The sequence below is a fragment of the Rhyacophila brunnea genome, unplaced genomic scaffold, assembly GCF_057557595.1.
Source record: "Rhyacophila brunnea isolate RB1 unplaced genomic scaffold, BYU_Rbru_1.0 scaffold_12, whole genome shotgun sequence".
NCBI classification, from domain to species: domain Eukaryota; kingdom Metazoa; phylum Arthropoda; class Insecta; order Trichoptera; family Rhyacophilidae; genus Rhyacophila; species Rhyacophila brunnea.
The window spans coordinates 44,347,561-44,372,582 of NW_028232774.1; the positions used below are offsets into that span (position 1 = coordinate 44,347,561).

At 31.8% G+C, this 25,022-nt stretch overlaps 1 protein-coding gene across 1 annotated transcript; it reads left to right on the top strand.

Annotated features, from left to right (window-relative positions):
* The first annotated feature begins 600 nt into the window (after positions 1-600).
* Positions 601-22,120, top strand: LOC147078200 (sodium-coupled monocarboxylate transporter 2-like). The gene is made up of 11 exons (XM_085940029.1): positions 601-671; positions 3,049-3,208; positions 6,063-6,180; positions 6,404-6,471; positions 8,418-8,572; positions 10,749-10,889; positions 14,343-14,451; positions 15,404-15,513; positions 16,206-16,380; positions 17,820-17,992; positions 19,203-22,120. The coding sequence occupies exons 1-11, from the start codon at positions 634-636 to the stop codon at positions 19,435-19,437; spliced, it is 1,482 nt and encodes a 493-aa protein (XP_085796155.1). The 5' UTR covers positions 601-633; the 3' UTR covers positions 19,438-22,120.
* The last annotated feature ends 2,902 nt before the right edge of the window (positions 22,121-25,022 follow it).

The following is a 25,022-nucleotide window of genomic DNA, read 5'->3' on the forward strand; positions in this document are numbered from 1 at the left end:
CTGGGGCCGTCGAAATATTGATTTTTATATTTTAGATTATTCTACAAAAATGATAATCATAATATTATATAAATCTAGATTAGCATAGTTCGAGAAATTGATGTTCTCCTTTATTGTAGCAATATGTATTCAAACTCATATACATACAATTAGAACGATTATCCGGATTTTTAAATGATCATCAGTTTCGTTTGATTACGAGAAAAAGAGAAATTGATATAAATTTCTACAAAAAAAAGGATTTTTCCGGAACTAACATAGATTTTTTATTATTTTAGCCGGATTCTCTTTATTTTTAATTACTTGGCTCAGTGAGCTTCTACTGTACCTAATAATATTTATGTACAATTTTTTTTGCTAGCATTAATATTTATCCAAATTTCTTTCAGAAAAGGATTTCCGCCACAATTAAAGCCCGCGGACGAATTCATCGCTACGATGGACAGTGTAAACGAGACAACACATCACATCGACGGATTATCAAATCAGTATGGGGAAGATGACATCTTCGATTGGACAGATTATGGTGTTTTCTTTTTGATGCTCTTGCTCTCAACCATGATCGGTGTGTACTTCGGGTGCTTTGGCAACAAACAGAAAACGACGGCCGACTACTTGTTGGGCGGAAGAACCATGAAAGCGCTCCCAGTGGCGTTTTCTTTAGTAGCTAGGTGAGCTGATGTAAAATAATATGTTATTATATATTATTGACAAGCTATAATTGAAGTAGGGAGTAAAATTATGTTAACGCGCGTGTTAACGTAACGTGTTATGGCTACGGCCGTATGTTGTAGCTTAACCACTGCGAAATGCCAAAAGAAATGGCGTATTTCAAAAAAACGCTACCTTATTCATAGGTCAATAATTATTATAAAGCAATTATTATTCATAGGATGTTTATCACATTTTAATGGTCAAAAACATAGCTTATAATTAGTATCTTTAGAATTATCTTCAAATGTGTTAATCTTGCCCATTTTTTGAATAATAAAATACCTAATTCTTGTCAAATTTGGGATCACAGAGATTATCAATTTAATTTTTTATCGTAAATATTTCACTATAATAATGTCGACATAAATTATACTGATGGTTTTATAAATGCGTTTAAAAATTAATAAATGTTAAAAATCCTAACATCACTGCACAATTATGTACTGAAATATGACCATATTCTAAAACATTAGAGCGAGAGGTTTAAAAGAATACTATTTTATGAAATAAAACTACTTTATGCAGTCATCAAATGTTAAAAATAAATATAAAGGATAATAAGGCTTCAAAATTATATAAATATATTATCTACAACGTTTAAGGAGTGTCCAGGATCATTCTTTGAAAATAGAATAAAAGCTCCGTTTTGACCTACGCTGAGCATGTCCTCCCTTAATCTCTTTCACTGCTTTATAAAATCCCTAAAAAACTTTCCATTTTAAATGTCAATAATTAAAGAAAACTATTGGTTATTTCGTTTCGATTGTTTTGCTTTTTAATGACATTATAAATTTATTTAAAAATCGATTAACTTGAGACCAATAAATCCATTTCAATTACATACATATTCATATATAAAATACGATTATTGGAGTAGCTGATGATAACAGGGATCCAAATGTGTTAGTTAGTTATTAAGTTGGTAATTACTAGGCACTTATCCTGAGAGCAGTATCTATCTTACACGCTTTTAACTTGTCATACAAACTAGTTATACGTATGAATCTTTTCTCACGCATAAGTAGGCATATAATTAGTAATCATTGTTATTTTATGTGAATTTTACCCTTTTAACCTTCAGCCCCTCAATTATCATGTGGCTTCGAAGGTCATTTCAGAAGGTGGCATAAATTCTGGAAATATATTAGAACCTATTGCTGCATTATTATTATCATTTTAATATCCATACTAGACAGTATGTGACTAGTATTAATAATTATTGTATTTACTGTGTTTTCTTGGTGAAGGTCATTTTAAATAAAAAAATAACACAATTTTGATTTTTAATAGGTACCTACTTACCTACATATTTTATAATAAATCCTTGCGGTACTGATATATTTATTGCTTTATTATAATTTTGTTAAGTACGTATTACTAATATGCCATATTGATAATAATCATTAACTAGTAGACTCAATGTATCTAATTAGAAATACACTTTATTAGCACGTAGTTACATAACATCGCTTTATTCAATTAATTGATATGGATTCAGGATACTTGCATATGTATGCTAATTTATAGAATACAGTTGCATTTATCTAATACTAATACATCCGTTGTACAGTATGTTATTTATATATGTGCTGGAAATGTAAAATTTCACGATCTAAGATTTTCAGAAACAATTCGCAAACCGGTAATTGGGTACGTATATACTCAGTATCGATTGGTTTACCTGCAATCCTACCCCGATCTGTGTACCTCAATGATGTTAAACAAAACCCTCTTCTATTTTACTAGACTTCATATAATATGTAATTGAAGTTAATATGAGTTACTAATTAAATTAACCGCAAGCCATTCTGCATTGCCACACGCTATAAGTTTTTTTTTTTATAAAATTAAACATCGTTATTTAGATAAACAACCACGTAAAATTATAAATTACTGCACCTAAGTAAGACAAATCCAAAGCAATACACTATTGTAATTATAATATATTATAATACAAAGACACTATTATGTTTCTCTATTTCTGAAATCAATTATTGTTACAATAAAAAAAACATATTTTTCTTTCTACTATGGTAAATTTGTTAAATCTCTTTGGTGTACTTACCTATATATTATATTAATCATACTTAGGTGCTTACTTACTTCAACCCGTCACGCGTAGGCGAAACATCAAAGTCCAGCGCCATTTCAGATCTGCAGCGTGTAATTCATTCTTGTAGCATTGCTGCAGGATGAGGAATCATAATAAAACTGCTATAAATCAACATCAGGTATACAACAATATTTCAATATATTTTCGTGAAATTTTCCATTTTCAACACTCAGTACCACATATTACTATGATTAACATTTTTTTTCAATTTGTATTTTCAGCCAAGTTTCAGGAATAACTCTCATTGGAGTACCATCCGAGGTTTATTCTAATGGAATTGCCTACATTTTAGTTGCTCCAACGTTACTCTTCATTTGCTGGTGTGTCTCTTATTTCTTCATTCCAGTCTACTTCAACCTAAACATCACCAGCTCATATGAGGTGCCTACCTACTTTTATTAAACATTATTCGCAACCTCATGAAATAACATACTAACTCAAAATATGATAACTTTTCAGGAAGCAAAATAAACATTTAGAAAATTCTGTACAGAAAACCGTTTAAATTACGCAAACACTAATTAATTGATAATTTATAATGAATACCTAACTTTACTTAGCTTAAACTTAACATTGTCATAATTTATAAAAAAAACATCTAAATTTCTTTTTCCACTATCGTACTTTGACCAAATTGAAACATGATTTAATATACATAAGTAAAAAAAGATTTCAAGTTAAATATTATACACACACATTTTTTTAATTAAATTGCATGCTTTGTATTCTGAGGCTAAACACCGCCAGCATATAACATATAAATTGTTGATAAATTATTTTTTATTCAACAAAATAATTCAGAAGGTTAAATAATGTAACAATCTTTAATTGGACATACACAATTTGAAAACAATTCTGGGAAAAAAATAAATATATTATAACCACTGTAAAAAATATTTTTGAAAAATACACAGCGGGGGTCGAACCTACGCCTATCGGGATTCGCACCCATGTGGACTGACCACTATGCTATACATGTCCTATCTGCGACAAAGTTACCTAATGTTTTTCAATACTCTCTGAACTAGTGGTTATACATTTCCGAGAAGTGTTTTCAATTTATATATATTATTGTATGTACGAGGGTGGGTCAATAAGTCCTTAGAAAAGCCGACAAGTGGCGCGACTAGTACTGTAAGCGGTTTGTTTTCATGCAGCGGCACTACCGATTCAGTATGCTGCGAAGTTTCAATCAGATTGGTCGGGTTGTTGTGTGTTTTTCGTACATTTAAAAAAAAAATATGCTTGTGGAAAATGGAAAAATGGAAAATGGAGAAAATCGAGTTTAGAGCTGTTATTAAACATTTTAATATAAAAGGGTTAACAGCAAAGGAAATAAAAAATGAGTTGGATTTAGTTCACGGCATATCTGCTCCTTCACTTGCAACTATTTATAACTGGTTAAATGAATTTAAACGTGGTCGTACATCAACAAAGGATGAACCACGCTCAGGACGTCCTGTAGAGGTGACTACACCAGAAATGATCAATAAAATCCACGATATGGTGTTAAGTGACCGAAGATTAAAGTTGAGTGAGATAATTGAGGTTACAGGGATCTCAAAAGGTAGCGTCATTTCTATTTTACATGACAAATTGGGCATGAAAAATATTTCTGTAAGATGGGTGCCGCGTTTGCTCACAGTCGACAATAAACGCAATAGGGTGGTGGCCTCTAAAGCCCTGTTGTCGCTCATGCAACGCAATCCGGATGAATTTTTTCGTCGCTTTGTGACTGTAGATGAAACATGGATACACCACTATACTCCCGAGACGAAAGAACAGTCAAAGCAGTGGATTGCGAAGGCAAACCATGTCCAAAGAAGGCGAAAACCGTAAAATCAGCTGGTAAGGTTATGGCTACTGTATTTTGGGATGCACGTGAAATTATTTTCGTTGACTATTTGGAAAAAGGAAAAACAATAACAGGGGATTATTATGCATCTTTACTGGACCAGCTAAAAAACAAAATTGAATAAAAACGGCCTCATTTAAACAGGAAAAAAATCCTCTTTCATCAGGACAATGCCCGTGTTCACACATGTTTACGATCAATGGCTAAAATTGAAGAATTGAAGTTCGAATTGGTCGACCACCCACCGTATTCGCCAGATTTAGCCCCCAGTGACTTTTTCCTTTTCCCAAACTTAAAAAAATGGCTAAGTGGACAAGGTTTTTTTGCAAATGAAGAAGTCATCGATCGGACAAATGCTTATTTTGAGGACCTTCCGAAAACTTATTTTTCTGACGGTTTAAAAAAAATTGAGAAACGTCTAACCAAGTGTATTGAGCTCCAAGGAGATTATGTTGAGAAATAAAAAAAAAATTCAAAAATAAAAACTGTTTTAATGCTTTTTTCTAAGGAATTATTGACCCACCCTCGTATAACAGGTGTTATTCCATGAGTTGCCTAGTTGATATTTTACCGCCTCAAAAACAATAAATCTGCAAGATTTTGTTTTTAAAATAATAATTAAAAATGTTGAGCAAAAATTTTGATAGTAGTTATTAAATGTATCGTATGGTTATTTTTGTAGAACAAACAAAACTATAATATAAAAATTAATGTGCCCTATCTCCTCCAGTGACGGAGTATCCATCAGGTGTAGGAGGTATTTTGTCTTGGATTCCCCAAAAGTAAAATATATACATCGTATGTATTAAAGCCGTTATACCAGAGGTTCCCAATATTTTCTATACCCAGCACCCTTAGAAACTGTTTGATTATTGTTCGCACCCCCTACAAAATCAATATTACAATATGTGAAGACGAATAAGATGTTTTGTTTGTTGAACCATAGATTCAGTTATTGTATAAAAAACTATATAACACAATATTAAATTCAAATATAAATTGAGCAAATAAAAAAATTTACATACACAATTACATCGATCCTAATAGTGAACATAAAATAAAAATATGTCTTGGACAGTCTTGGTGCAAAACATCATTCGTTAGTGGCTCTCGTAATCCATTGCCAAAAACACTGGTTTCTCATCCGGGGGCTACGGGTTCGACCCGGTGAAGTCATAATACAGTTTTACGGTTTTCTCATAGCCTCGCTGTTTCTGTAACTGTTTCATTTTTACTAATATACCACTGTTTCATTCCAATGCTAGCATAGGGCGTCGTAGCCTGTGGAAAAGGATGGATTTTTATTATTCAGTGAAAATCATTTCCTTTTATTTCGGTGTTACTGGTAGTATAATATTAATGTGTCTATTATTGTTTCAGTACCTTGAAATGAGATTTTGTAGAGGTGTTAGGACTATGGCGTCTCTGATGTTTCTCATAATCATGGCGTTTGTAATACCTCAATATATTTACGTCCCAGCGCTAGTCCTAAACCAAGGCAAGTATATTTATATATGTATATATGTACAACCAACAGGTGTATAGTAAATACATGACCTACTTACAATCATATTTTCTCACTATTTATTTACAATATCAATCAAATTTTTACATACTTTTCAACATTGAAGAAAAAACCTTTAAATACTTACCTATGTAGTAAAGTAATATAAATAGAATACCTACACATCCATTTGATATCTATATTGTTTTGATTTCAGTTACTGGAATAAATATCCATTACATTTCTGTCGGAGTATCTGTGGTTTGCATATTTTACACAATGATTGTAAGTCATATCTACATCTTCTATATAAATTAAATTAATATAATAATATACTGTAAATTCCAAATACATTTTATTGAGTAATTATTATTTAACTATGCCACACATGGGAATTTTCTAAGCAATCGCCTCAAATAAAAGTATGAATGTCATATCTATGAAGAGGGACGTCATCGAAAGAAAATATTGGCATTAATGATGATTCTCCGTAAAGGAATTTATTTCTGAAAAAATCGTAAAATCAGTATCGCTATCGAAGGAACGAAACAATACTTTTTGGATCCCTACCTACTACTTATGTAGGTATAGCAGTAGCGAAGGGTGGAGGTAGGCTGTTAAGATCCGCCATAAATAGGGCACGTTAAACTTTGCATACATATTTGTTTTTATTGGACTAATTACAGATGGTGTTGGTTAGTTTTTAAAAATCAAATAAACCCTGCCTAAACCAAACCATAATAGTTTTGGTATGACTACTTTGGGAGATACAAAATTGTGCACATTTTTTCATTCGTACTTTTTCATTCTTATTACATACCTATTTGTTTTCGTTCGTTTAAAATACATATTACACAATAATATATAGTTGGTTCATTTTTTAATCCATTAAGCGCCTACCCAACCTATAATAAGTAAAAAATATTATTCTATCTATAAAATGTCCAAAGTTATGAATGATTTAATTGCATAATTTTAAATATTTTATAGATAGACGAGTATTTTTGATTAATATCTATTATGGCTAGGTTAGGCAAGGTTTAATTGAATTTTAAAAACTAACTAACATCATCTGTAAATTATAGTCTTATTTCAATGAAAGTAAATACGTACGAATGACAAAGTTTAGTGTGAACTATTTATGGCAGAGTATAACAGCCTACCTCTACCATTCGACACTGAGGTATAGTAATTACTTAGTAACTGACGTGAACATCGGGAAAGAAATCAAAATAATGTTGTATATTATTGACTTAAAACTGAATTTATCATAATTATTATTGTCGACTATGTAACGGCACGGATAGTACTCGTACCTAATGAAAACCTAATAGCCACAAATAATAAAATTACGAGTACAAAGCGCAAGGGTTTTAGCTCACTCTCAACCCTCTCGGTTATCGCACCCATGCACATAGACCACTGTGCTAAAGGAGCCATACTTAATTGCGGCATCTGATTACTGTGGGGTGTCATACTTTTTTCAAAAAGATTTTTTTTTTATTGGTTATAACATATTTTCTCAGAAGTGTTTTCAAAGTTATCAATAATTAGAATGTTACATTCTTGTTAATTATTATTCGATGAATAAAAAAAATAGTTAATTTTATTAAAAACGATACTAAATTATCGTAGAATTGACAAAATCTTATTTCTAAGATTCTTATTTCACTATTCATCCTTGTACCCATGGCCCCCACATTCTGAAGCGGGCCCCCAGGTTAGGATTTTCGGCGCTACAGACCCCCCCCATCTATCGTTAAGCATAAAGGCAGTGTGATGCTCCACAGTAGCGTTTTCCAAATGGTGTACGCGGTAAAATTAATGTGTATATTTTTATTGTTTTTTTTTAATATTCTAATACATCCATTTGAAATATGGAATTGTCGAGTATCGATACACAAATAAAAATTATATCATACAAACACATTTACTATTAGAGAGAATTTGTGATGTGTATTTATATCACTTATCTGGTCGACTCGCCACGCCGAGCCCTTCCAGAGCCTGGGCCCCCAGGCTAGAGCCCTGTCAGCCCCCCTTTGTGGGAGGCATGATTGTACCTATAATATGATGTATTCTACAACCAAATTGTCATGGCTGGATTTTATAGTATAGTTTATGGTTTCCATAATATAGGACAGAAGCTCGGGGAGTTGTAGTTCAGCTAATCGCCACTACAACCTCCACAGACACGATATATATATTGGTGTAACAAAAATATTTTACAGGGTGGCGTGAAAGCTGTGGTATGGACAGACTTTATACAAATTATCATAACAGTTTTCGTCTGCACGGCGATAGTGATAATCGGGACAATAAATGCAGGAGGATTATCGCATATTTATGAAACTGCTAAGAATGGAAACAAACTCCATATTTTCAAGTAAGACTTGTATTGGTAATTTTTTTTAATCATTCCGTTTCAGGTGAACTTCGGTACATTGTACCGCTTATAATCAGTGATTGCGAACCTATGGCACGCGAGATGATTTTGCATTGCACGCGAATGTTATAATATAACATATTATGTTGAAGAGAAATAAGTACAATACAAACAAATATGTATATAGGTCTATAATATTATACAATATTTAAAAATAATTACGACATAGCCATGTGTATGTTCTTCAGTTTTTAATAATATTTTTACCAATAATATTTACCGATCGATGCGTAAACGGAAACGACGAAATCCATGCATAAATGACAGAAAATACGAGGAAGATACTCTTCAAGAGTAAACATTACGTTTAATTTAAATTGCATTGGTCGATCCTTCGGTGTTATGTTTCACATTTAATATTATCGCACTGACCTCAACAGGCGACTGGAGATGCCGCGCCACGAATCTCTGCTGCTGACCGATTTACAATCATTTTACAATACTTGAGAGTCTTGAGACTACTGTTAGTAGTGAGAGAATTCCTCACCTGATCGGAGTTATTCTTGCGGTAATTTGTGCGTAAATAACTAAACTAAGTAATACAGTAATATTCAAGAACTTAATTATATTTTTTGAACTTTTTTAATGGATTTTTAAGCTATTTTTTTCCTATGAAAAACTGCTCGGCGCGTCAGACAGTCAAAAAATAATATTTGGGAATTTTTGGCACGCGTACGTAAAAAGGTTCGCGAAACCTGACATATAATTTTATATTGATATTGTTAAGGGGGGTAGATGTCCCATATTATGTATGGGACATGTTCCGTTTTTATAATTCTATCCCACCGTCCCGATAACAGCTGCTTTTGGAAAACTTAAATACCCCACCTTTTCGTATAGATAGGTATATTGGTATTTCGCAATAATTGTATTATATATCAATGTATAACATAATATCAGAATGGTTAGGTATTATTTCTACAACTAAAGCCGAACATCAGAATTTTTAAAATATCATAAAAATAAATATTGAATGAATTGATTATATATATATAACCATAAAATAATATGTAATACAACATTTTTTTATCTTAGACGTAAAATAAAAAATATTTTTCTTCTCAATGTTTTCAGATAGGTACATAATATCTATTTATTAATTAATACAGTTTAAATTGTAAATTATCAAAAAATGTCTCAAATTGCAAGCTTCGTATTTTTCCGGTAGGTGCCTCTGCTAGATATAGGATTTGCCAATGAATACATTGTATGACAAAGTCTTTTAATTTTAAATATTGTATTTTATTTTAATGTTTTGGATACTAAGTAATAATAATTATTATATTCATCTATTTAAATACAAATTATTATCAGTGAATTATTGTATTAAATCGCATTGTTAATATTCTGTCACATGTTAACAGATGCCAACAGTTAGATTACAATTGCATTGCAATGAGTTATATTGGCTAGTAATAATGTGATGTATAATATTAGGTAGAATGGTGTCAGATTCTTATGGCAGTGCGGGCGACTCATTTAGGTGTTGGTATTGTTACTTTCTGTTACACCCACGGTGGCCGCGTGGCTTAAGCGCTGGACTATCATGCCGTGGGTCTCAGGTTCGAATCCTGGGTCTGACAAGAACACATATTGTTTTTCAATTTGTGTGTGAGTCAGGGTATGGACCTAATAGGTTGAGCAAGTGGCTGACATCCATTTCTCGTAAAAAACAAAATCTGTTAATACAATCCTCTAGTTTGTGGAGGCCCATATGATCCTATTAGGATCGGACATGGTCGGAATTGTTACTTTCAAATGACACCAACACCATTCCAAAGCGATTTTGTAGTGGTCGCAATGCCACAGGAATCTATCCTTTTTCTACTTGCTCAATTTTAAAGTACTGTCCGTCACCCTAAATGTTGATAATATATTTTATACGTGATTGATTGATTAATAATTGATTATATTAGTACAATGATCTTCCATAGCAAACCTGCTTTCAGGTAATAAAAATAATACTAGTAATATTATTACTACACTTTATTACCAATCTGTGACTAGGTATCACAAAATAATTATTTCAATTTTTAAAATGCTGTAAAGGAAAATGTATTCTAACTTTTGATTGAAAATCCAGAAATATTTAATTATATTGATAACTATATTTTAGCATGGATCCAAGTCCATTTCAAAAAAGTTCATTTTGGATAATGACATTTGGAACATTTTTTACGATGTTATCCCAATTGGCGAGTCTTCAAGGACCTATTCAACGATATATGTCTGTACCGACACAGCGTGACGCAAATAAGTGAGTTTTTATTCTATTTATTATCAATTAATAAACATTATTTTACCTGCTAAGATTCGTATAAATTATTGAAATGTATTGTCACTCTATAGTTTATTTTTCATTTGATTCATACCAATCTAATAACATTATATCCAAATAAATACTTATCTAATAAATCACTAAGTGATTAGACCATAGAACAGATTGATTGATAAATAGAAGTGTTAAGTCATCGCCATGGACCAAGGTTTTGAAGCGGGGTACTTTTATGACGGGCAGGCAATAAAACCCAAGAAAAATGATTTTTTTTCAGTTCGGCACATGTTCAAATACGCGCGTTAACATGATCTTACTCCCTACTTCATTTATCATTTGTCAATTAATGGCTACGGCCGTATGTTGTGGCTTAACCACTGGGAAATGCCAATAGAAATGGCGTATTTAAAAAAATACTTCCTCATTCGTAGGTCAATAATTATTTAAAACAATTATTATTCGTAGGATGTTTTATCACATTTGAATGGTCAAAGACATAACTTATAATCAGTATCTTTAGAATTATCTTCAAATGTGTTAATCATGCCCATTTTTCAAATGATCAAATGATCACAGAGATTATAAAATATAATTCTACTTGAATATTTAAATTTTGGTTTGGTACTTTTGGCCATTTTTAAATTATATTGTTATCGCCTTGAATTACAATAAATAAAAAAAATATCGAAGGTTTTTCATTTATCTCATAAATATAGAAAGTATACAAAATACACATGTTTTTTTTAAATAAAAGGGTAGGTTCTAATATCAATTTTAAAAAACCCTTGGAATTACAGGTGTTTATCACTTAGCATATTTTATTGTGTACCACCAACAGATTTCGAGGGAAAGAAATGTATCTCCATTATAAGCGTTAAAAAATAATAATGATAATAAAGTATAAACATAGTATAATAGAACACGAGAAAATATGCTTGTTTTGATAAATAAATAAATTTGATTTTTTTCCATACTACGTATGCCAGAAGTTGAAAGTACTAAAAATCACAAATTCGTCTCTCCTGTAAAGTTGTCATTATATACCGTATTTTACCTCTGGTATACAGATGCTTCGTGAAAATAAGCTCCGAGGTTTAAACAATTGTAACATGGACTTACCATTTAGTTTCCTCGTAGTTTTACCAACGTAAAATTTGGGGCAGTTGTTACACTCTAATTTGTAAATACCGGATTTATTTTTAATTTCTATAGAGTCTTTATTGTTTATCAATAATCTACCGACTGTGTTATTACAATAAAATGCCGGTTTGACATTATTTTTGGAAAGATGTTTTTTAACTTTTTCACTGGTTTTACTATATAACTTAATCTACACCAATGATTAACAATGACCGGTATGGTAGGTTCTATACCTTTAATAATAATTTAGATACTAATTTTATTTTATTTTTTATTAAAAATTTGTCTATAAGAGACTCCTCATAACCGTTGTTAATAGCAATTTGTTTAATCGTTAAAAGTTCGTTTTTAAAATTTGTTTCACTTAAGGGCACAGTTACAAGTCTTGTAACTTGATATTAATATTAAAACAATGAAATTGTGATATAGGTACATAGACTTGTAACTGTACCCTTAAGTGAAACAAATTTTAAAAACGAACTTTTAACGATTAAACAAATTGCTATTAACAACACGTCACTGTTCTGGCAGAAGACACTAATTCGAAAAAATTACATATTGAGTTAGTTATACCAAAATGTTCCTTATTTCAAACTTTACCGTCTGGAAACCTTCTTAATAAATAAACAGTCTTTATTTTCAAGTCATCCTTTTTACGATTACTTAATAAACTCACATGATAGACCATTTCAAACATTTTAACAACTTCAAAGTCAAATTACTCAAAACTAGTATTCTCCAGTTAGTGTGTTCTGCCAGAACAGAGACGAACGGTTATGAGGAGTCTCTTATAGACAAACTTTTAATAAAAAAGAAAATAAAATTAGTATCTCAATTATTAAGTATATAACTATTCATAATTTGTTGTGACCTGTTGTGTATTTTTTGTGACCTCTGACTAGATAGGTAGGTATTGGAGTTTTACCTACTTTATTGTATTGATTTACTATATAAGGTAGAGTTAAGAGTGTTCGTTGTCAGTGTGTGTTTACCTTTAATGAGTGTACACGACGCCTGAAGATGCCGAAAGGCGAAACCCGGGTCGCAAAAAACGACTTAAATGGAATAGTACAGAGCTTGAATCCATTAGAATTTAAATTCAAATTCCATCAAGTACCTTCGGTCGATAGTATTACAGATCTACCATCGTAAGTTGGCAGCCGGTCGAATTTGAAACTAAAATTGTCTATCGAGGATAAATTTGTCACAAATACCATTTAGTTTTACAACATGTTTCTCGAATTACGGATTGCGCTTGCGTTTATTTAGCTCTCATGGCGTCAAAATATCAAAAACACATTATATTTAGTGTTGATAAATAAAATATACCTACCTATTAAAAAAAGAGATCAACAAGTAAAAAAAGCTTTTTCCTTTTAAATAAGGAATGTACCTAATACATAATTTTATATTTGATATAGTATTTTATAATCGAATGAGTGTTTGTTGCTAATTTAGGTAGGTACGCTGTTTTTCTTGCTCGCAAGATTTTTATTGTTTGTACATTTGAAAACATAAAGAGTATTTTAGATTATTAATAAACGAATATGACCTTTTAATATTTGACATTATTCGATAGCTACTTAGCACCAATTTTTTAATTTAATTTATTTTTACCGTAAATGGTCCTGAGAGTGACACAGAATCGGATGATAGTCTATCTGGAATTGAACCATTATAGTAGTTATATAATTTCTACATTGTTTGTGTAATTTATAGTTATCGTGTTTCATTTAAAATTCCATTTATGTTGATGCTATTTTACTGTCTTTAGAGTTTGATTTATTTTCGCTTTTTTTATTATATTTTTTTCGATGACTAAAATATAGACAATACTACTTTATATTTTCCAATTTCTGATTTTTTCAACTATGCATTTCTTTCTCGAGGTTATAAAAAAAGTAACACGTTTTTATTTTGATTGTGTTAATTTTTTAATTTAATAATATTTGTACAGAAATCTACTACCAATAAAAAATTATAAATTACCATTTTTTTGTTAGTTATGGCAACATTCTCAATGTTCTCGCTGAAATGCCAATTTATGATGGTAGATCTATAATATAATAAATTTTCTCTACAGTAATATAATATTAATACTTATATTTACATATTATACATAATAATATTATTAATATATTTATTTTTATACATTACAATCAGGATGTTTTATTTATTTATATTTATTATTCTATGACCCTCAATGGTTTTACTTTCTGAGCAATATGAATTCCTCTGTACATTAATGCATATTATTTATTACTTACACCCTTAACGTATACCAAATATTTTTAGAGTTATGGTAATCTTCTGGATAGGACTGTTATTGTTAACAACCCTTAGTGTGTATGCTGGAATACTGATATATGTAGTTTACAGCGACCAAGATCCGGTAGCCAACAAGGTATTCAATCAATATTCACATATCGCTCACATTACCGGCTATCATATTATTTTGTACTATAAAAAATAAATATTCATCAAAAATAATAGAAGTCATCTAAATTTTGCCATCTGACAAAGTGAATTTTAACTTTATTGACATATTAAGCAGAGAATCAAACCAAAAATAAAAATTCATATAATTTTTATGATCCTGCAGGTTTATTCTTAACAGTTATCACTTGCATGTTTCCATTATTATCATTGGTCAAAATTAGCACAATAGGAATTCTTTACACTAAATCTTATTAAACGGTTAGCGGCGGCTATCCGTAATTTTTGTAGACATGTCGGTCAAATTCGGATATGTTCGTGCGGCTGAACCCAAGCGGATAAGACCGACCACGAGCGGATAAAGCCGAACTAGTGCTATCTAATCGGTAATGCGCCGAATACAAGAATTTTGTATTGACATATCAACATAACCTACAATTTTATTAGTCATGTCATATGGTTTTTTCAATATACATTAAACCTTTAAACCTCAAACAACCAACATAACCTAAAATTTGCCAGTCATGTCAGACGAACACGGAAATGTTGGCCTAATTATTTTTTGAAACATCTTGCATCTCAATTCTCAATATGTAAAATTGACGTACATTGTATCGTTCTCACGTCAGCACACCCAACAGAGGCGCAGTTAAAAGATATGACCTTTTGACAGTTTAGACAGTTAACTTTTTTACATAATTAACCACCGGAATACGTAAAGTTGTAAAAATGTGATATGTTTATCACAATTAGGTAGCTCTTTTGTGATGTTAAGTGATATGTTAGAATAAGCTTGCAGATGTATGTAATTAATTATTGACTAAATAAATATGAAATTAATAAACAAATCATTGACTCTACTAAGTATTATTATTAACTTACATATTATTATGTATGTATGGTTTTACCATTGTTTAAAGGTTATTTCTCGAGCAGACCAAATATACCCATTCTTTGTTTTGGATAAAATGGGATACATTCCAACACTTCCTGGTTTTTTTGTTTCTGGAATATTTTGTGCCGCTTTGAGGTAAATATCTAAACTAAGTACCTACCTCATAATTACATATTGTTTGAGACTTACACAATTGTTTGTTATGGTATTATGTTTTTGGGATGTCATTGCGTGTTCATCCTTTTTCTTTGCTTGACGCTTTGGGCTCATTGCAGAGATCGTTCACAAGAATCTTTTGCGAACCTGAACTGTCGAGAGAACAAAGTGGAAGAAGACACAGTGACAACCCAAAAACCAAATACAATACTCTTATCTAACCCAATCTGTGACAATACCTGCAAACGCCCACGGTGACCACGCGGCTAAAGCGTTGGACTATCACGCCGTGGGTCCCAGGTTCGAATCTTGGGTCTGACAAGTACACATATTGTTTTTCAATTTGTGTGTGAGTCAGGGTATGGACCTAATAGGTTGAGCAAGTGGATCCATCCATTTCTCGTAAAAAACAAAATCTGTTAAAATACAAACCTCTACTCTGTGGAACCCCATATGATTCTTTTAGGATCGGACATGGTCGAAAGAAAAGAAGTTTTCCATATTATTATTTTTAATGATTTACAATTTTACATAGTACCTACCTAGTACATATACTTTTACAGAGAATCATTAAAATCTTATAAAATAAAATAATGGAAAAGCAACATATGCAAGAAGTGGATATAATATTTATAATTTAATTTGTGAAATAATGATGTAGGTATCTTTAGTTCTCTTTCAGCCGCCCTCAACACAATGTCTGGGACAATTTATGAGGATTACATTAAGAGAAAGTCTATCTCTGAACAGAAAGCCAATATAATAATGAAAACAATCGTGGTGGTTTTAGGATTTTATGCTGTCGCTACTGTTCCAGTTGTAGAAAAAATGGAAAAAATTCTATCGGTAAGATAGAATTAAATAATCACTTATTGAGTTAATAATTAATATTTATAGTTTTACCGAAGCTTTAACCAACCGTTAAATGCATACTGGTAACGCTTATCACATTTAATGTTTAATATTAATATATAAAAACTATAACAATTTTGACAAGACACGTCTTTGTCCACTGTAGAGAACTGCAATTATTTAAATAATACGTCATTAACACAAAAAAATATATAGAATAATGAAATTTGTTGCTGAAAGCCATGCAATTAACTGCTCTGCGCATTTATTCCATACAAGAGGCCGCCATCGGCGGCTATCGAGGTTAGTTTATGATATTTATGTATCGAGGTATTTTAATTGTTACGATAAGCCATATCAACTGTCCAAACTGTCTATCTTGCTCTAAAAGTTAATACAGCCAAGAGAGGTGCTGTTAAAACATAGGACATTTTGACAGTTCAGCCAGTTAACTTATTGCGACAATTAACCGCCTCAATACATAAATATGATAAACTACCCTCGATAGATGTCGATAGCGGCCTTGTGTATAGAATAGATAACGCTGAACCGCTGTCTATTGTCTTTTCTCCCAGAGGAGACGCAGAAATCAGAATCCGACTATCTCTCCAATTCTGTTAAAGACCTTAACAATTTAACCGAGCTCTTCCATCATCCCCAATATGAGGGCACATTTCAGATCACCGAAACTCTCAAAGACAAGTTGTAGCTCTACTCTGTATCATGAGAACCGCCTGTACTCCATTTTCCCTCGTCTAGGAATCTCCTGTGGTGGGACCAACGAATAAAAAAAGAAAGGAAGGAACATACCAATTCATTGCAGTATAAAAACGGGCAACCAAATTCACCATTTTGGAGAGCGTCGATTTTTGCGTAAACAAATATCAAGTGGTCTGTACGTGTGTGTATAAATGTTGTATTTGTTTGTAATTTTGTGTATTTTATGTTTGTGTATCACGCATTGCCGGCCTTTCTGATTGCTGTGATTTGTAGATAGGTTCATTCCTTCTTTTTTTTATTCATAGGGTATATTATTATATCCACATGCTTTGGCACATTTTCTTTATGGACTCATTTCAGTCCAAACTTTTGCCAGATCACCCTCTATTTTATTGGCCTGAATTCCCATAATTATGTGATTTTGACAACAATTGTATTATATAAACGAGTAGCTGTAGCAGGTGTTCTAAAGGACTCTCATAGTCGAATTATATGACAGCGAGTCGTGCAGAGAAGTCATAGTTAAGCCTATATTTTATATTATCACCTCACTAAATGCAACAAGTTCAGCTGTCATTACCGGTATTCCGACTTCCAACTATTGTTCACACCTTTGTCAGGTAGGTACTGCAAGACCTGCTCCTGCTCAATTGTATTCTTTTTAGCTGTCTTAGTTCAATAGTATTAATACATTTGTTAATTAATAATTTCAGATGAGCTACAAATTTCATAGTATAATAGGTACCCCAATTTTTACTTTGTTTGGGATCGGTATTTTTGTACCGTGGGCCAATACGAAAGGAGCTGTGATTGGTGCTCTAACCGGCAGCGCTTTCACAGCGTGGCTTGCCATCGGAGCGGCCATATCGGCCGATGATAATTCCAGGTTTGTTTTAATTTTTACAGTATATTAAAATATTATTTAACCGTTATTCTATTTTACTTAGGTTACTGCAGACCGCGGCCGCTACCGAGAGTGCAGTTGATTCCAGCCACGGTGGCTTCAAATTATAATATTTTGCATGTATCGTATCAGTTCATCGATATGGAATTAAACGGGTACAGGCGGTAAGTATTGTCGATCTTTGCTCTGGCCTAGTATCTCGGTCTTGAAGATAAACGTGCGGCTTGTATCCATGGAGCACTTAGCATTCGTTGAGAATATTTTAGCCAATATGCTCGTTTTTTTATTATATTTGGACTAGGAAAAAAGCATCAGAAAAAATATCTGACACAAGAATCGAGCGACAAAATCTTTCGGTACGATATTTGCAAGTGTCAATACGAAATCAGTATCGATCAGTTCTTTTTTTTGACATGATACGGATACCGAGTATACAATATAATCTCTGGATATACTACAAGCATCTATAATATTATCTCTCGATACGATACGTTAATGAATACTGATACCAAGTACCTTTTTATTTCGAAATGACATCCCTGATTAAAAAATAATTCAGAAAATTAAAATATTTTTGTTAAGAACTCTTTTGCAGCTACAAGAATACGGGAGAGATTTTATTTAAATTGTAGAATTAAAGTCATTGGACGCTAAAGACGCACCTAGCGCGTAACGATTAGGTGGCCATTCGATATAATTAGCATGCTATTTAAAAAGTAATTATGTTGTCAGCAGTCGATGTGTTATGTAAGAAAAGTCAATATATTAAATTAATAAATAACACTTGATCATGATTTCATGATTATTTGGTTATATACGTTTATCCTGGATACAGCGGCAAACACATTTTGAAAATAGCCGATATACTGGATTATTTGTTAGTTTGGGTAAGTTTAGGTTAGGTTAGGTTATCCTAACAAATAATCCAGTATATCGGCTATTTTCAAAATGTGTTTGCCGCTGTATCCAGGATAACCGACTAGTACTGATTATTTTTGTGTTTGCCCAAATTCAGTGGGATGTAAACTTAATAAATAATATAAGTACTCACCTGCCTAAGTAAACATAGAAGAAGATTATTCATCTTCATCAAAATCTTTCATAAATATATTATAATTGCCAGCGCAATAAACTGACTCCCGATATGTATTTTTGGAAACAAAATTATGACCTTTCTTTTTCTTTTTTTCAGTGATGTGTTCATTCTATACAAGCTTTCATTTATGATGTATATGGCTTTCGGAGTTATAATTGCGATGACCGTCGGAACAGCGGTGAGTTTTATAACCGGCCCCACCGACTTGGCGACGCTCGATCCGAAATTAATCACACCGCCTATGAGAAGATTTTTACCCGAGATGGTTAATGAAGAAAATGATCCTGAAAAAATCAGTTTCATGTTTAAAACAAAACCGAGAAATGAATGAAACGTATTTCGTCACGTCGCTTTTAATTTGTGATATTGTGTAAACGTATTATTTATGAATAAATTTTGTTACTTTTTGTATTATTTAATTCAGTCCAAAGCCATACTATGTATGTATGTATGTACCCGTACATAAATTACTGTCGGACTAAAATACATGTTGATTGTGTAGACTGGGTATGAATAAATTATACACAAATGTGTGAGATAAGTGGATTCATTAATTATATTATTTGTTTTTTGTGGAATTAATCGAATGATTTATTATTATTTAAAAAGTATCATTCCCAGTCATTTCCAACAAAGTGCACTATAACTATAACGTGTTATGTTAAATTAATTAATTTGTTTACTTTCATTGTGTAGTAGCTACTAATATTATTATTTAAATAAAATGATATCAAATATTGTCAAAGGTGTGTTTTCAATACGATACCGCCAATATTTCACCTGCAACAACAGTCGATTAAAATAAATTATGGAGTGTCCAGGTGACGCCCAAGTGGTATTCATCTTTGATTAAAGCGACTACCTGATCAGTTTCAAACTTCTCTCCTTATCGCTGATAGTTGCTTCGTTAAGAAATTCTTATTTCTAGTATCTCCCAGGCGGATAGACCAGGGTTCGGCAAACCGCGGCTCTGCCAAATTCCCGATTCCCAATTTTTACAAAAACTTTTGCAAAATTCACAATTTTTATTTTTTGTCATTGATTTGTACACTTATTATATTACATATTTATAATGACAGTATCGCGATCCTAATTTTTCCTCCGTGATAATTGATGCAAGAAGGTATGATTGTTGTTGTTATCCGCCCATTGCAAAAGTCGACAAATTAAATTTTTCTCCATTTGATATTGAAACGAGCACTTTTGAAATACAATTTTATTGGTGGATTTAACCAGAAAAGAGTTATGGGACTCAAAATTTGTAGGTCTTGCCACCAAAATTGAGGATTTGGAGAGAAAAATGCAATTTAATTTCACAACACAAAGGTCTACATAAGGAAGATACTACGATTTTTAATACATGGAATAGCTTTCCGAACTCATATTCGAGTCTACATGATAATATGTATGTGAACAATCATTTTCAAACATGAACAATATAAATAGCATTTAGAAAAGTCAAATAACCGATGACAATTATTTGGAGTCACGCCAGTAATTAAAAACTACAAGTTACATACCAAACATACAGAAACTCTCCAAAGAAATTCAAGGAAGGTTTAAGGAAGGTTCACATTAGTTTTAAGGAATGCGTGAAAATTGTATGTAATTCATATTCTGTAAAAATTATATTTATAATTTCAACAATAAAAACATATATTTACGTTAATTTTATTCGGGAAATTTTCTTCACTTAATAAATAAACAATTATAATGAATTCATTTAAATAAATCATATTTATAAAAATATAGGTATGGCTCTCGATTTTTTTTTAACCGTTATGCCACTCATATTTGGCTCCTTTGGTATAAGAGTTTGCCGACCCCTGGGATAGACCATGAAAGCAATATTTTTTGTCAGATCGTCTCTAGTAGCAAATTATGGAAGCGGAGTCTAGTCAGACGCAGTGATACCCGACCTCTTTTCTTAAGCGGGCTATACTAATATCACGTTAAATTTCAGGGAGCCCCTTCTTGGCTAACACGATATTATAAAATAGACAGAATAAATTATAAAATAAACGTGTTGAGCAGAAGGTAGTGACATAAATAAGTACAGTGCGTTTTTAATTAGACTACAAATGCCGGCCAATAGAATAATTAGTCTCAAATTGTATGTAAAGCATAACTACAGTATAACCCCTATTTTACGTTTTTTAAGGGACTGGAAAAAAAAACCTAATTGGAGGGAAAATGTAAAAGGGGGGTATTGAAAAAAAGAACATTAAAATTTTATGTTTCTAAAAAAATAACGTTTTATTAAAAAACAACATTCAATTTAAATTTTTATTGAAAAAATCATGTACATATGTATATTAGTTTGTTGCATTTTTGTTTTTTTGTTATGTAATTCTCTTTCAAGACTATATAAACATTTAAAAGTGTCATCTTGGATATCAGCAAAGTTTGTAAAGTAGGTTTTTAAACCCTCGGTGAACCTCATTGCTTCTTCTTTTTTTGGAATATCAACCTCGTCTTCATCAGACAGTTCTTCAGAAGCGCGTGTAACTCGCATATTTTGAATATTTCCGACGTAAATCGCGGGAAAGAAAAACGTAAATGCGGGTATTAAATGTACTGAAATACATCGGGACCGAAAAATTACACGCAATTGCCGGGAAAACGTGAATACCGGGCACGTAAAAACGAGGTTATACTGTATCTTAAACGGATACATACAAAGATAATCTTATACACATCTGCAAACATCTACACCTAGTCTGTTTGTCTTGCAGATGAAAAAATTTGTATTTCAACGGAATCTACTGTCAGAAGTAGTATTATTGTATTGTACAAACCGAATAATTTCAACAGACAATAATAGATCCTTCGGCGACTATTAATTGTCATCAAATGAAAATAATGAAGAGAGAGTAATGAGTTTCCACAAGAAAATTGATTAAAATGATTGCAGCGAAGAGTAAAAATCATAAAACCAAATTTTGAAAAGACCTTTAGTAAGTTCCAATAATAGTAAAATGGAGAACTCGTTTTTTCGTTAATTGAAAGTGTTATAGAAGTGTCACCAAATAAAATAAATTTCAATATCTGTATGCTGCACTGTTGCAGTTGAAGCAAGAGTTAATTCAAACATTGCGATGTGAACGATCTCAGATTCCAAATTTTGGATGGTGAGAAATTATAAGGGAAAAATCAGAGAAACAAAACCAAGGAAACAAGGATAAGATCACCGAGTTGGTTATATTGGTTGTACACATTCTAAAGCTTTTCAATGGTTAGATATTATCAAGTGGTTTGAGAGATAGTGAGAACTAGAAGTAACTCCAGCGCATCTATTCTATACACAAGGCTGCTATCGACGGCTATCGAGGATATTTATGCATTGAGGTATTATAATTGTTAAAATAATTTAGCCGTCTTGTCAAAACTGTCAATCTCTCTCTAAAAGTTAACACAGCCGAAAGAGGTGATGTTAAAACATTAGCACTTTTTGACAATTGAGACGGTTAGCTTATTGTAATAATTAACTGCCTCACAACATAAATATGATAAACTACCCCAAAGCCGCCAATAGCAGCCTTAGCTACTTTTAAGCAAAAATCACTAATATTCTGTAGGTATGTATTTACACATCATATTATTTAAAAACAGTTAAACAGGGGAAACAATCAAAATTTTTTGGTTACAGTAATTTAACCTGTTCTATGCCAGGAGGTATTAGTATGGCCATATACGGAGGGCCGCGATTTTTTTTGAAAAAATAAACTTTAGTAAATATACCTTTTTTGGCATTATATTAATACTATATCATATAAACTTACCAAATTAATACATGATGTGTCCATTTACGCCGTCATTTATCGAAATAAATCAAACTTAATGTTTCACAAAACGTCAGGGTTGTCACAACACTTACACAGTAGAGATGAGAACGTGATTATGTATGAGAAATAATTCTATAATATGCAGCTTCATATGCACTGGGAATCAAAACGTATTGTTCCTCTTCATCAAAATCTACATCAAAATTACTGTCATCCATCAATTTTCTGATGTACTTTGTGTTCCTTCCATTTTGATTAGGAAGAAGATAAAAAATTGTATATGTAAAAGAGTTCAACTATCCCAGAAACTTAACTTATTATAAAAAGATATAATACAAAAAAGTCAAATAAGTTAAGCACTATGCGAATAAAATAAGTCCCGACACTAATATCTTATAAAATAAACAATAACCGACACAACACAGATTACGAAGGTTTAAAACTTACGAAATCGTAACCGTAAATTACGAATAAAATGCAAAAAGTTTAAAAGTAATTATTATAAAACTATCATAAAAGAAATGAATTATAAAGTGAAAATATTTCAGCCTATTTCCAGTCTATTTCTTGCCTCTTGTAATTTAAAATAAATTGTTTGAATTCAATTGTCATCTGCTCTAGTCGCTGTACCAATGTTTACGTAACCATGATTTTTTATCCCATTCCAAATACTTTGTTGATGAATAACCATCTCGTCGACCATTAGCGCACACAATATCTTGCGACCGCCGGCTGTCGCTTTACTTTTGAAGGTATTGAAGGCTTTGGTTGTAAATCCTGGTTACCCGTCAATCTGTTGATATCATTTAACTAACGTTTTATGATGTGGTAAGCAACTATTAAAAGTTTTCCATACGTATTAATAATCTTATGGGGAGTAATAATTTAATGTAAACCAGTATCTCCTAATTGCGGTGGTATTTTTAAAAATTGGATGACAATTATTTTTTTTGTAGATAGTATTAAGGGCGGACATGCTCAGCGTAGGTCAAAATGGAGCTTTTATTGTATTTTCAAAGCATGATCCTAGACATTCCTTAAACGTTGTAGATAATCTATTTATATAATTTTGAAGCCTTATTATCCTTTGTATTTATTTTGAACATTTGATGACTGCATAAAGTATTTTTATCACATAAAATAGTATTCTTTTAAACCTCTCGCTCCAATGTTTTAGAATATAGTCATATTTCAGTACATACATGTGCAGTGGTGTTAAGATTTTTTACGTTTATTAATTTTTAAACGCATTTATAAAACCATTAGTATAATTTATGTCGACATTATTATAGTGAAATATTTACGTCATTAAACGCACCGCGCCACTGATAACGTCTTCAAGATTTAAAAAAATGTATGACATTGGGTACTATTGTATTAAAATTATTTTGGTTTCATGTGTAAATAAAATATATATTTATTAGAAACAAACCTGTATAGGAATTGCATTTTTATACAATATACGAGGTCCTCCCTTTGTAAAAATTACATTGGAGACTTTAGTCTTCTTCTTCTTCCACGGCGCTACATCCTGGGGTGGGATTTGGCCTCCTCCACAACCGCTCTCCACTCACGCCGGTCTCTCGCCACACTTCTCCAGTTACCGGGTCTTCCTATATGAAGTCCAGTATGCCAGTCCACTTCTACGGCGTCAGCCCATCTCCTTCTTGGACGGCCTGGGTCTCTTCCGTTGGGGTAGCCACTTCGTCATGATCCTTGGAGACTTTAGTGGGAAACTAATATGAGTTTTGCCTGGACCCTGTTATTTTATCAATCCACTTCTCTCCGTTTACGGGATCTCTAGGAAATGTAAAAAAAAAATCTTTATACACACTTAATTTATTTATACAAACAAAAAATAATATGTATACAATACTAATAAATGTAGGTAATTAATTGGCACATAAAATTATTTGAAAGATTCTCTTACGAAAATATGTTTTTATCATAAAGGTATAAATTAGTTGTCATCAACTTAATATAATTGTCACAAAGAACGAATTATGAAACCGCTTAGGAAAATTGGATATTCAATACCTAGCAACATTTCTACGCACACATGCGGACAGCGGAACAACATCTGCAAATCACATGACCAATGTAGGAATACTACATTCAATTAAAATATAAG